The 15,233-nt window shown below is 38.2% G+C and overlaps 1 protein-coding gene across 1 annotated transcript; it reads left to right on the forward strand.

Moving 5' to 3' along the window:
• The first annotated feature begins 10,893 nt into the window (after positions 1-10,893).
• On the forward strand, positions 10,894-11,928 carry LOC109438178 (melanoma-associated antigen B18). Its single transcript, XM_019717837.2, has one exon. It carries the CDS (start codon positions 10,894-10,896, stop codon positions 11,926-11,928), a length of 1,035 nt encoding a protein of 344 aa, XP_019573396.2.
• The last annotated feature ends 3,305 nt before the right edge of the window (positions 11,929-15,233 follow it).

Here is a 15,233-nt window from a genome sequence, read left to right on the forward strand (position 1 = left end):
GTATTTTTAAGCTCTTCCAAGGCAAAATATGGTTCCATATCTACTCAAACAAGATATATTAGACTCATTGCTAGAATTGTTAAGCTGAGACTTTAAACATGAGATTACTTGAAAATAACATTCTCTATAAAAAGTGTTTATGCAAAATTACTAAGCATTTATATAAAAATGAGCATAAATTTCAATTGTCTTATATCATCAACAATATGTTCATTCTGACATTCACTAATTTTTTTAATGTCTGTTATAAGTTACCAGGTCATGTGAGCATCATTTAGACCCCTATGCAGGTGTACATAGGAGTTCAATAGGCACAGGAAAGAAGATGCATCTGGGAACTTTCTGACACATTCTTGTCACCTTCATTTCACGTTGTTTCAGTTGATTACTGTACTCTTTCCTACTGCCTTAGCTATCTCCAGAAGCTTTACTACTATTACTACCCACTGCACTTCTCCAGAAGCTTTACTACTATTACTATTCACTGCACTTCTCTACCTCTATTTTACTACTTGCTGTTTTTACAGCATTTTAAATAGTGTCACCAAGAAGAAAATTCTCATAGAAAACCTATCTTTCTTAATTTAGGGCAATTTGGTTCCTGGGAATAGGAGAAAAGAATGGTAAAATTTTACCACTATACTCTGTGAAATGTATGTTCTATTGACTTCAGGCAAATCACTTAGCTTCATTGTGCCTCAGTTTCCTTCCTCATCCACAAGATGGGGAAAATAATATATACCCATACTCCTCAGCTTTGAGATGATCAAATGATGTGTCTAAAATACTAACATAAGTCTTATTTTTTCTTCTTTATTTAGCGGCAGTTTCAGCCATATTGATTTTTCTCATTACAAAATCCCTGCTTTTCACTATTTCAATAATATATCTCTTGTATAGTCTGCCAGTAAATAAAAATGCATTTCCTCTTTACAGAAGCAAGGAAACATTTTATATGGAAAACTTTTTTTCTAAATTTCTATTTTAGCATTGCTATTATGGATATGCTTGAGTGTAAGTTTATTGCCACACAATGGTACAAATGGTCCAAAATAGATCTTGTCGTCAATGAACAGATTGCAGTTATGATTGATACATTTGCACCAGGGTTGTGTTTCATAAAATATGTATGTTGTTTTGTTTTGTTTTGTTTTGTTCTTTTTTATTTCTCCACAATGTTTTTGTTTGAAGTTGATGTGTCTGATCAGCTATATCTTAGTCATCGCTACATGACCTTTTCTGGTGTTTGTCGTTGGGCTATTTATCCAGTCATCAGTTCAAGAACAAGTAAAAGGAAATAAAAAATAGTTTCATTAAATAGTAAACAGTTGGACATAGAAGTATAAAAGCAAACGGTTGGTTAAAACCATTTTTGAGATTTGCAAATGTTATCTCTGGATTATATACTTCTTGTATATATTTTTATTATCTATCCCGTACCTTACTGCCACGAATAGCTCAGAGATTTCTTACTGTTTAGTTAAATTCCTCTACACCTTTAAAAATGTCAAATCATAAAAACTGAGTTAAAAAAAACCAAACCCAGTTGCTAAGATAAAACTCAAGACCTAGATTAAAACTAAAGTTTAATGGGAAATACTTATTTTGATTTAAAAGCCCAATGTCCTTTATGAATAACTTCTTTAAAATGACAATAAATGTCCACATGCCTCAGTAGTTATAACAACATTAAATCTAGATGCAATAGAACCTGAAATTAATGTTTCTGGAGAGTTTCTTAAATGCTGGAAAAGCATGACTTTAAGCAATGAAGAACTTAATTACTTCAAAACTTGTTGATTCATTCTGAGAAAATAAATTTTTAAATATCATACTCATCCTAAGGCTCAGCTGGTATCTTACATTATACATAATATGAGTACGACAGACCCCATAAACCATGTGCCACTGAAAGTAGACAAGGACCTCTCTAATGTAAATACCAAACATTACACATTAATCACAATATGCTTTGCCATCAATTTTACATTTACATATAAGTACAATGCATACAATCATTTTTTCTTTTAAATGAATTTTAAGTACATTTAAAAAACACACATTATGCTTATAGACATTGACATTTTTAAAAGCTGTTCAAGTTGAAATTAAATTAGAATAAACCAGTTAATATTCATTTTAATAGGAACCCAAATGACTCAGTCTAGGAAAAGCCGATAATGAGTTGTTCTACTTCACCATCATAATGTACATTTAATGTGTTGCCCTTCACATAGCAACATGACGCCACCATCAACAGAACATACACTTTGCGCTGTTTTTCAAATGGTGATAATGAGTTTTTTCTGTAGCAAATACAGTATAGAACTGTATTTTGCCAAGTTCTCTAGATGCCATAACTAGAGGTACTGAGTATATAGGTTTAACTCTTCATGAAATGATTTATTTATTCATGATTTTATTATGCTTGTAGTTTAACAGTATGCTGAATGGATTAATTTATTCATTAACATTGAATGAGAACTTACTATCTCTGCTAATTAAGAGTAAAAATGTTTATTGGGTACTTATAGTAATTGCAAGCTCTGGCACCAAAATATTAATTTTTATGTATATGCAATTGAATTAGGGGTGATTAAATTATTTTCTATAGATTCTACATCTTCTATAATGTGTATGCTTCTCTACCCATTCTTTAAATGTTGGATTGCCTTCATGTTTCTTATCTCATTCTGTACTCTCTTCCTTGCCCATCTCATTCATGTTCATTGCTTCCATTCTCAAGTAGCTGCTCATGACTTTAGATGTGCATCTCAAGCCCAGAACCCGCCACTCATATTGAAACTTCACATATATTTCTGCTTACCTGATATTTTCATTTGAATATTTATCAAAGGTGCTTGAAACACAACCCTTCTTAAATTGAACTCACAACCATGCCTCCAAATTTCAATCATTCGTATCATACCCACTCTTGGTAAATTGTCCACTTGCAGAATTCCCACTCTCAGAAGGACATGCCAGGGATATAAGCAGGCATTTTTGACACTGTCTTCTCCTACATCATCCATATGCAAACTAGCACATAAGTCCTGCAAATTCTATTCATACATGGCTTTCTAATCTATCCAAATTTCTCCATCTCCAATGTTACAATCCTGGAATACTGTACAAGTATCCGGAATTTTCTTTCTTACATGTTTTTGTTTATTTTGTTTTTGTTTTGCTTCCCTTTACCTGTTTTCTACATTGCAGTCCCAGTGATCTTTATAAAAATGCATATCTGATTGGGTAACAACCCTGCTTTAAAACCTTTACTGCTTTTATTTTGCATTTTTACTACACTTTCCCCATTAACTTTTACACTCAAGCCAAAGTGGTCTTCTTCCAGACCACTGAGTGCACCAAGCTTATTCTTCAATCAGATCTTGAAGAAACAGCCTTCAAACCTTACCCCACCCTTGTTAATCTCACTCACATTCATCCTTTTTTTTTAGGTTAAAATACTAATTCTTCAGGACAGCCTTCCCAAACTTACTGAATCACATAATATCCTATTATTTTATATCCCTGTCCTTCTCCTTGATAACCTTTATTTAACAGTTTGTAATAAATGTATACGTGTGTCTATTGGATTTATATCTGTCTCTCCCACTAGATGATAAGCTCCCTGAAGGCAGGATCTGCCCACATTTGCTCACCATTTTATCCTCAGCTCCCAGCACAGTACATGGACAAATAATTTGCCAATAAATGTTAAGGATTATAATATTTTGTATTCAGAAAAATGTTAAAGTAGGAATGAAATATATGAAGTCAACTTGGTATTCAAAGTGCATGGAATCATATCATGTTCACTTGCTATAAGAATGCATAAATCTGACTTTGAGATTCTACTTTTGACTTGAGTAAAACAGACAGCTAATTGTCCACCAGATAAAAAGAGCAGTTTCTCATAAATAAAAGAGCTAAGCTAAGAGCATATTTCCTAAGGGTCTGTTCAACTGAATGCTTAAGATGATTGATTCCATTATGAACAATGTCCTCAACAATAAATAACATGTTTTCCTTACAATGACTTTAATACTAGTTTATAGTTGAGACCAATTTTTAACCATCATTCTGATTATCAAAACAATGAATAATATTGCAAAGAAAATAAAAACAAAGTAAAGGCTAAAACAGAATATATTGAACATGGTTGATTGCAATACATAAACTAAATAAAGTTTGCTTATCCACTGTTAAGAGATCTTTGCCAATTCTGACCAGAAAAATACTTCTTCTGACACCCCTCTTCTCTATCTCTTTTCAGTCAAAGACTTTGGTATCTTCAGGACTTTGGTCAAGTTCCTGGTTTAATAAATATAACCTAAATGGATGAATGAAAGCTTCTTATTCTTATGAGACTCAGTTTGTTTGCCCGTATAATCCAATTAATATTTGGTTAGTGCAAAAGTGATTGTGGTTTTAAAAGTTTAAAAACGACTGCAAAAATCGCCATTACTTTTTCCACCAACCTAATAAAACCTATACCACAGGCTAAGTATAGTAATGCACATAGCACACTTTCTTGCACATCACAGGTCCTCAATAATAAGAATTATTATTGTTTTTATTTTAAAACATTTGTTCAACCTATTACCCTTTCCCCTCATCTCTCTGTGTCTTGTGAACAGATACTTTAGAGAATGGGGTAGGGAAACCTGTGTGCCCCATTCCATCATTCATTTACACCTTAGATTTAGAGAGCAGTCTGGGAAACGAGGCTAATTAAATTTTTCTAGTCACAATCACTTTTTTCTTAGGACTCATCTCACTTGTCTTATAGTAGCTGATAACTTGTCTTCCCATTCCTTCTTATCTACCCCATGAGCGCACACAGATACACTGAGAGGGTTAGTTCTAACAGTCCATTAAGAGTGAAAATAAAAGAAACAAATTAACAACAAATCAAATCTTAATTGATCAGATTTTAAATGCTCCAAATACCCCAGTATACATTCAGAGCTTTCAAACAGTGTTTTCTTCACAGGTAAAATACACACACACACACACACACACACACACACACACACACACACACACTGTTTATATATAACTTTAGTAACTCCTAGCATCTAAACTAACCAAAACTTTCTCTGCTTGGTAGGCATCCTTTAATTTTATTCTTAATTTTGTTCAGAGATTTCTAACAATACTTCTTTTACAGATAAAATACACAAGCCCCTAATGTTTAAGTTAATTAAACTAGTCTCTTTCATAAGCACCATTTTTTTCATCCTTAAATCCCTATAATTTTCCCATTTTCAGCCAAGGAAAATTTTAGCAACTATCTGGTCATGACTTACATACTATCATTATTATACTATTATTATTTATGTTACTATGTTTGTTTGGCAGATTATACCTTTCCAAAGGAAGTAATGCCATTCCACTTGAAATTCCTTTTATATTACTTATTCATTTCTTATAAAATCTAAAATTCTTTTCTGTTTTTAGTAAGCGCCAGTGATAATAAATACGTATAATAGGCTAGTCCAACAACCTCTTACAATGGAAACTGAGGCCAAGACTAGTAAAGGTCAAGTTTAAAGGCACACTGGAGATAAGCCATCACTGAAGCCCAGATGTCCTGGTTTTGTCTTCCATGCATCACTCCTTATGTTGTTATATGACCATTGCTATCCCTCTGAAAATGCTAGGATGTTAGAGTGATTTATTGCTTCTTACATTCAAAATTACTGTAATTGAAAGAAGAATGAATGAGTTGTAAACCCTGCTGATTTCCATTTAGTACACTGAAGACATATAGGAGGGCTGATACATTACTGCATACCTCACTCTTGGCGTGGTGCTTAGCCTTATGTGTATTTATTAAATAAATGATAAGCAGAATGCAAGTAGTTCCAGAGTTGATGAAACAACATGAAGACATTAATGATGAAACAACAGACACTGCGAAGCTCGATGTTTGAATGCAGCATTTCAGTTTGGGGATTAGAGGCCTGAATTTTGCCTATCGTGGCAAATATTCCATTTAAGTAGTTGCCTGATGGATGCTAACAGCCACAAGGCACAATTGTTTTAAAGAAGGTAAAAAAAATAAATGAACCCATAGCATTAGAGACTTTAAGAGGTTTCGTTCTAAATTTAATACAGTATATGCAACTTGGGAGTTCCAAGTACTGTTATGGTTAGAAATTCCACATCATTTATTTTTTCTTGGTGTGACAGGCAGAATTTTAAAATTATGCCCAGTGGCTCATACCCATGTACAGTCGCCTCCCATTGAGTGCAGAAGGGACCTGTGAATATGATGGGGTATCAATCCTACAATTAGGTTATGTTACATGGCACAGATGACTTTAAGAAAGGGAGATTATTCTCGGACTTGACCTAATCAGGTGAGCCCTTAAAAGGGGCAAGACTCCTTCTTCCCAGGGAAAGGGATTTAAAGTTCTGGGGAGTCTACATGAGGGAGATTCTTCATTGCTGGCTTTGAAAATGGTGAGGGCCGCATGGCAAGAGTGCGATCAACTTCCAGGAGCTAACAGTGGCCCCTAGCGGACAGCCTCAAGGACATGGGGACCTCAGTCCTACAGTCACAAGCAACTTGATTCTGCCAACAACCTGAATCCTTGACGTGGATCCTTACCCACAGCCTCCTGATAAGAATGCAGCCCAGCCAACAGGACACCTGAGAGTGAGGACCTGAGCAGAGCACGCCAAGGAGCTTCACCTAGACTACTGACCGACAGAATTCAAAGTTTCAATCCAAGAAATATTTCTAAACAACTAGTAATTTGCAAACTTTACAAATTATTTTCTCACACACACTTTTATTTAATCATCCCACCAACTCAGTAAAAAGAATATCCTTATTCTCCACTCTGATTTTTTTTTAACAGTCTCATATAGGGTGATTTTATTGCTCAAGATCACAAAGGCAGACTGTGAAATAATGCCTAAGATTTAAAACAAGGCAAGGTATAATTAAGTAACAGTGCTCTTAAAAGTAAGAGGCCAGAATCAGTATTAAACACATAAGACTCACCAGGACTGGGGCTAGGGTGAGGCAGGTGAAGCATTCATCTTGAGTTCAAAATTTAAGGTAAGGGATGGACCAAAAAAATCTCAGGAACCAAGATAAATTATGTTTTAATTCTATATTTTTAAAAATCAAAATTAATGCCAAAAATCCATGCTGAGAAAATATCACACTTTTAAATGAACACACCATCCATGGGCTAAAAAACAAAAGGGTCAAACAAGTCACGTACTCGCTGTCAGGGTCATGCAAATACAGGGTCATATCCTGTCTTTATTTAAAACTTTTATATTTTGTTCTTTCCTCCTCTTGAACCTTAATCCTGGCCCTTCCTCAATAACCTGTGCCCTTTGAGACTTCCTTATCTTTCATTTACTAGGAGGTATTCACATGTTTTCCTATTTCTGAAATAAACTCTCTACTCAGTTATTTTGGTTGCCTGGAAAGTGGCAAAGTTAAGTGTTTAAAAATATAGTTCTCATCATCTGACAAATTGGTTCCTGGCTATTTCAGTCTGAGCTTGGTGTCAAAAGGTATTGGGCTCATTGAAGACGGTGAACCAATTCTCTGAAATAGCCTCAATCACCGATATGTCCTGTTTCTCCTTAATATCGTTATCTTGGCTGGAGCTGATGTCTTAGGGAAAGAGACATGGGGATGAGGAAGCCTTTAGAATGTCAGTCCTTCATTGGCAGTGTGGCCGTTGAAATGGTAGAAAGAGTATTGGAAGCATTGGGTTTAAGGGTAGACAACTTGTCTAAGTTGGACTGGAGCAGAAGGTAAAAGTGCACAAGGTCTTCAGCCACTGAAAGGCTAAAGTTGTTGTCAAGGGCCAAATTACTCTAGATGACTTCTTCTGCTTGAGAAGGTGTTATGTTATCATATCACTCAGGGTGGAGCAGGATAGGTGGACGGACAGCGGGAGAGGGAGGCGATGATAAATAAAGAACTCTAATATAGGTCGAACAACTGACTGGTGACAAACCCGGTTTATAACCTAAGACTCCTTACGCATAATTTGAGTGTCTTTGCTCTACATTGTTCTATTTTTCAAGGCTTATTAACTTAGAAACATGTCCCAAAAACTACCTACTCAAGAAGTAAATATTCAAAAATCTCAATATTTAATGTACTAACAAGTGAAAGGATAAGTTGGCAAATTTATTTTAATAAATTGAGAAAACATATTAGCATATTTATTCAAACAAATTAGATATTTTTGCACCAATCACATTAATAGTGTCTTGATATGAAGTCCATTAGGACAGCCCTGTATTAAATAAGTTTGTGAACACAGAGGAAAGAGTGCCATAGTTTGTTTTTTATTTCTACATAAGCTAAGATAGTAACGATACTCATACCACTTGACATATCTACATTAGAATTTATAAAGAAAAAGTAAAACTCGACCAGCATAGTGACTGGTTAGCTATATAGAAAAAAACATAGAAATTATGTCCTTTCAAAGAAAACTAGTTTTGAATAAACCATGGTAAAATTTTCTGTTTTCCAATATTATAATTATCTGTAAGCACAAGTAATATATGTCATGTGACAAAGACTAGTGTCTGAACATTGACTATTCCAATGCTTATCATTAACAATTATTAATAACAGATGAATTATCAACCACTTATGAACTGGTTTAGTTCTCAAGTAAGAAATTTTTGTTATTTAAAATTACAAAAAATATAATACAATTTTGAGCTAAAGAGTTTTCTGATATTAATTAGACAAAGAGAGACTTAGCTTTCTTGCTCTATCTATGTATATATCTATCTCTCCAGGCAATAAAATGAGGCAATTGTAAGGCTCACCTCAAGAAAACAAAATGAATTTTCTACCTACCGATATATTTCAGCTAATAATCTCAGAAGGAATGATAGTTACAATTCAGCAGCTCCCAATGGGTTAACGGGGGACAGTGGTGATCCTCAATGACTGCCAACGTCACCACAAAGGAAACAATAGACATGTATCTCCTAATGAAATTTTAGTGCCACCTCTGAAATGGTTTTGCCAACCAAAAGAATTGGAATTCATTATGTTAACAGAGAGAGAAGAAAAAGCATTTGATCATGTGTGGAAATAAAGAAAAAACCCTTTGATAAAAATTCAACACCACTTTATGGTAATAACTTTTAGCAAACTTACATTAGAATGGATTTTCCATATTGTAGAATCAAAAGCAAACATATGTAAGTGTGAAACGTTAGACACATTCCCAATAAAATCCACAACAGGACACAAAGGTATGGTACCAATTCTATTGTTCAAACCTGGACTGGATTGCATAGCCAGTGTACAGCCATGCACAGGGATACAAAATAAAAGTTATGAATAATGAGAAGAAAGAGATAAAAATGACCCTCTAATGAAAAACTCCAAATAAATTGGCTGCCAAATATTCAAATGCATAAAAAACTTCAGGAAGCTTGTGTAGAAGATGACTATAGCAAAACCAGGAGTCTTGCCACACAAAATAAATAGCTAATTAGAATGTGTAATGAAAAATGTACTGTTTAAAACAGCAGCAATATCCAAAATATACATACAATGAGAACTAACAAAAATGTACATGATCTTTATGGAAGCAAATGTAAAAATATTACTGATAAACTTAAGTAAAATAAATCTCATCTAGAGCACTATACTACCGTATTTCCCCGAAAATAAGACTGGGTTTATATTAATTTTTGCTCCAAAAGACGCATTAGGGCTTATGTTCAGGGGATGTCATCCTGAAAAACCATGCTAGGGCTTATTTTCCAGTTAGGTCTTATTTTTGGGGAAACATGGTATGTTTATTCATGGTGAGCATAATATTGTACAGATGTCAATTCTCCTTAAATTATTTACAGATATGTGCCTTACCTGATAAGTTTGTCCTCGCGTCAGCAGATGAGTGGTAGCCCAGCACCTAAAGGCATCAAGGTAAGACACTGAGTGAGGACTGAGGGGAGAACCCACCTCAAAATAACGGGCCACAAAGGGCCCCCTACTGTCAGTCTTGGGATGTCCCAGGAATGGTTGCTAAGCTCAGGTTCCTGCTTATTTCCTAATGGAAGTTCCTAGGGAAATGAGAGCCTTGGTCTGAGGCCAGCTGACGCAGGTCCCCAGAGGGAGGAGTCCCAGGACCTGTCAGGAGTCAGGAAAGACCCCTGTGTGAGTTCTGTGTGATGCCTGTGCAACCCAGAATGGAGTGGGGGTGCCCCCACCAGAACCCGACCGGAGAGGTTATTCTGGGAAGTTCAGGTGGGCATGGCCAAAAGTGCTCACCCTGACTTCCTCCTCCACTGCTGTGGTGCTTGAGGTTTTGGTCCAAGAGGTGTGGCCTCACTTCAGCAGGGGGAGGAGTCCTAGAATTGGACAGGTGTCGAGATAACTAACATTTGTCAGAACTGAAGGGACACACTCCTCCCAGAACTGAGGCAGCCCCACAGAGCCCCGCCCTCCTCTGACATGCTCCACCCTCCTGTCAACTTCCCATGGCTCACGCATAGCAGTTAGATGTAACACCCCCTCACTTCCACCTATGGTATTGGCGAGATGGAAAGCCTCGGTCTGAAGAGGCAGCCTCAAGTCAGCAGAAGGAGTCAAAGGACCGGTTAGGAGTTAAGTTTAATATCCTGGGTTAGAACTGAGACCAACCAGTCCCCACAGAACAGAGGAGGTCCCTAGAGTCCCTTCCACCCCTGTCTTGTAGGTTCCTAAAACAATACCCTTAAGGGAACCAGCAGAGGCAGCTTTTCTTGGAGCCAAGGTAGAATCTCTCTACTGGGGCTGTGCACACCACCATCTCTTCCTCTGCCTTCTAGGGTGACCTGTTCATCAATCTCCCTGTTTGAACCACCTGCCTGCTGTCTGTGACTAGAGTCATTATGCCACGAGGTCAGAAGAGTAAACTCCGAGCCCGTGAGAAACGCCGCCAGGCCCGTTGTGAGAGGCAGGGTCTGGAGAGTGCTCAGGCTATTGCAGAAGAGGAAGGAGTGTCCCTCTCTACGGCCCATCCTCTCTCTGAGACCAGGCCTGAGAATTTGCCTGATGCTGGACTACCCAGCGCTCCTGCAAACCCTCAGGGAACCCCATCTACCACCAATACCACTGAGGCTGTTTCATGCACCAATTCAGAGGAAGGTGCCAGCAAACAAGATGAGGAAAGCCAAACATCCTCACAGAGCACAAAGAATTTCTACAGAGATCCTTTAAACAAGAAGGTGGTTTTATTGGTGCAGTTCCTGCTGCAGAAGTATCAAAACAAAGAGCCCATTATGAAGGCAGACATGATAAAGTTTGTTAACAAAAAGTACAGGCTTCATTTCAATGAGATCCTCAGGAGAGCCTCTGAGCACATGGAGCTGGCCTTTGGTGTTGATTTGAAGGAAGTGGATCCCATCAGGCACTGCTATGCCCTTGTCAGCAAAGTAGACATCTCCTCCGATGGATTGATGAATGAAGAAGAGACCATGCCCAAGACTGGCCTCCTGATGATTGTGTTGGGCGTGATCTTCATGAAAAGCAACTGCGCCACCGAGGAGGAGATCTGGCAAGTGCTGAATATGATGGGCGTCTATCCTGACAGGAGGCACTTCATCTATGGGAATCCGAAGAAGGTCATCACAGATTTGGTGCAGCTGAAGTACCTGGAGTCCCGCCAGGTGCCCGGCAGTGATCCTCCACGCTACGAGTTCCTGTGGGGCCCAAAAGCCCTCGCTGAAACCAGCAAGATGAAAGTGCTGGAATTTTTGGCCAAGATCCATGACACCGTTCCGAGTGCCTTCCCATCCTGGTATGAAGAGGCTTTGCGAGATGAGGAAGAGAGAGCACAGGCCCGAGTAGCAGCCAGGGCTCGCATTGCTTCCGTTGCCAGTGCGCGCTCCTGGGCCCTGGCCAGCAGCTCCTCCCACACTAAGTGAAGTCTGACGCAAGTTCTTCTCTGTTTCCTTGAACAGGTGTGTCAACATTCTAATACTGGAGGGCCAGGATGGGGCTGAAAAGTGTACATCATCATTGTTTGTATTGTATATTGGTAACTTATAATTTCACCTTCCCTCCCCCGACTCCATTTTCTTTGTTTCAGGTTGTTTTACATGTTGAAGTCTAAGGCAGATTGTTTTCTTTGTGGAAGAAAAGAACAGTCAACGTTCAAAGTAGTGGATGGCCAGAGTGGGTCTGGAGGGAACACAGTGTATATCATTGTTGTGTTCCTGTTCAATATGGTAAACTTTAGTTTTAACTTTCTTCTTTCTTCCTTTCTTTGGTTACATTTCAGATGTTGATTCTTTAATAGAAGGGTTAAATTATTTCAGAATCTAAATTTATTAATGATTTTAGTTACATGTTTATTGCTGTTTAATGAATTTAAGATTAGGAGTTTTATTATTGTGTAAAACAAATTGGGAAACCTTTCATACTTACTGAACGAGAACAACAAAACAATGGCATTGTAATAGGCATTTTCTTGGAAATGTGAAAAATTTAGCAGTAAAATTATCAGGATAAAAAAATAGAGGGGGAAAAAAGTAAAGGATGTTCAGGTCTTGGTGTCCCTTATTCATTTTTGTCTGTTGTTTATAAAAATAAAAGCTACATACCTGGATTTGCTTAGCTTACTAAAGAAAGTAGGAGGCATAAAGTGTTTATAAACTAGAATTCATGTGCTCACTGGCTCATTTGTTTCCCAAATATTAATTGCGCATCTGTTCTTTGAAAGTTCCCGTGTTAGAAATGGGGAAACAAGGATACAAAACACCCCTTCCCTTAGAATTTCACAGTCAAGGAGCTGTAATCACATAGGGAAGATGGTGGAATACCCTGTAAGACCTAAAGGACAAGTAAGGAGTAAAGAGGTGAGGAGGCAGGGAAGGGATTGGGACAAGTGAGAGGGGGAGGACGTCTGGATGACAATGTGGTATACAGTCTCCCAGGAAAGGCAGTTTGGGGTTTGGGAAGCTACAACTTCCTCGGTGGGATATACTGCTAATTTAAGTGGGGTGGTAGGCTGGATAAGGCTGTGGGGCTAGTGAGCAGAGGCTGGATAGACAGACGGCATTTCTCAGTGTTGAAGTACAAAGCCCTGGAATGGAAACGTGCTCTGAAGAGTTACTTTAGTATTATCAATAAACCAGAGGAAAACCTCCTCCTGGGGCAGAAAAGGAAGGTGCCTGAGCTCTTGTTCCCATGCAATTGAACACAGCACAATCTAGTTGAACACACATGCACAGTCTTCAAGGAATTTCTTTTTTAAAAAATTTCTTGGGCTGGCCCGGTGGCTCAGGCGGTTAGAGCTCCATGCTTCTGACTCCGAAGGCTGCCGGTTCGATTCCCACATGGGCCAGTGGGCTCTCAACCACAAGGTTGCCAGTTCAATTCCTCCAGTCCCGCAAGGGATGGTGGGCAGTGCCCCCTGCAACTAAGATTGAACACAGCACCTTGAGCTGAGCTGCCGCTGAGCTCCCAGATGGCTCAGTTGGTTGGAGTGTGTCCTCTCAACCACAAGGTTGCCGGTTCGACTCCCGCGGGGGATGGTGGGCTGTGCCCCCTGCAGCTTGAAGTGGCAACTGGACCTGGACCTGGAGCTGAGCTGCGTCATCCACAACTGGGACTGAAAGGACAACAACTTGAAGCTGAACGGCACCCTCCACAACTGAGATTGAGGGGACAGCAGCTTGACTTGGAGGAGGAGCCTGGAAGTACACACTGTTCCCCTTCCCCAATAAAATCTAAAAAAAAAAAAAAAATTCCCTATTTTTTGCTGTTAATCAGTTCACTTTTTCATTTGAAAATTTATTTTTATTTTTTTTTAATAGTTTCAGGTGTACAAAAAATGTATACACATTTTAAGAAAGAAAAAAACTGAATTAAAATTGTAATACTCAATATATACCTATAACAAAAGATGAATACAAGTCACGTTTGACTTCTGCAATTATAAGAGGTGCTCAAAATGGTTACCATCAGCATAATTTTAATAATTTTTTTCCTTTCTTAAAATCTGTATACATTTTTTTGGTACCCTCTGTATATTTCATTATAGTTGACATTCAATATTATTCAGCTTCAGCATCAGGTGTTCAGCATAGTGGTCGGGCAGCTGCACAGTCTATGAAGTGATCCCCTGATAAGTCGAGTGCCCATCTGGCATCTTACACGATCTTTACAATATTGTTGATTATATCCCCCATACTGTATTTCATATCCTTGTGGCTATATTGTGACTCCTAATTTGCACTTTCTAAACCCTTCACCTTCTCTTCCATCCCCTCCCCCTTCCCATCTAGCAAACATCATTTTTTTTCTCTATATCTCTGAGTGTATTTCTGTTTTGTTTGCTTGTTTATTCTGTTCTTTAGATTCCACATATGAGATCATATGGTATTTGTCTTTGTCAGTCTGACTTATCTCACTTAGCATAATATTCTCTAGGTCCATCCATGTTGTTGCAAATGGTAAGATTTCATTCTTTTTTATGGCCAAGTAATACTCCATTGTATAAATGTATCACCGTTTCTGTATCCAACCATGTATTAATAGGCATTTCAGTTATTTCCATATCTTGACTATTGTGAATAGCACTGCAATAAACATAAGGGTGCATGTATTTTTTTGAATTAGTGTTTTGAATTAGTGTAGTCACACAACAGCCTAGCCAACCGTCCCCCCGTGTCTTTCCTTAAGGAAAGAAGAGTCTGTGAGACTGTGCCTTTCTGGGACTCTGTTCCATCCTTGTGTTTCCACCGTATGTCTCTCTGTCTGGTCCCCAAAAGATGGTTTGCAGCCAAAGACGGGTAAGATATCTCACGGGAGATAACAACCTAAGCCAGGCGGAACCGAGTGAGGACCCCCAATGAGCTGCCTTAGAAAAATATGGGAAGGGGCCTTGCCTCCCCTTCCCCCTGCCTGGGAAAAGCCATTGCTGGCTCTGGCTTTTCCCTGGCACCTGTTTATGAGAGAAGTCATGAGGACAGTAAAGATCAGTTCTCTCCACTTATCTCAACGGAACTGTTACAATATGAGAGACTTGACCCTGAGAAGGTACATACCGTAATTAAGACATCATGGGACCTTGTGCTTGGCTGTTGACAGACAAAGGGTGATTGGAATAAACATTTTTCTGCTATGATGTATGAGTCTCACAGACAGTGTAAGAAACAATGTTACTTGCTTGTATTTGTATACCTATCAGTAAAAACCTCTAGTCGGCCTTATTCTGGGCTCCAGT

Source organism: Rhinolophus sinicus, chromosome X (assembly GCF_036562045.2).
Source record: "Rhinolophus sinicus isolate RSC01 chromosome X, ASM3656204v1, whole genome shotgun sequence".
Classification (NCBI taxonomy): domain Eukaryota; kingdom Metazoa; phylum Chordata; class Mammalia; order Chiroptera; family Rhinolophidae; genus Rhinolophus; species Rhinolophus sinicus.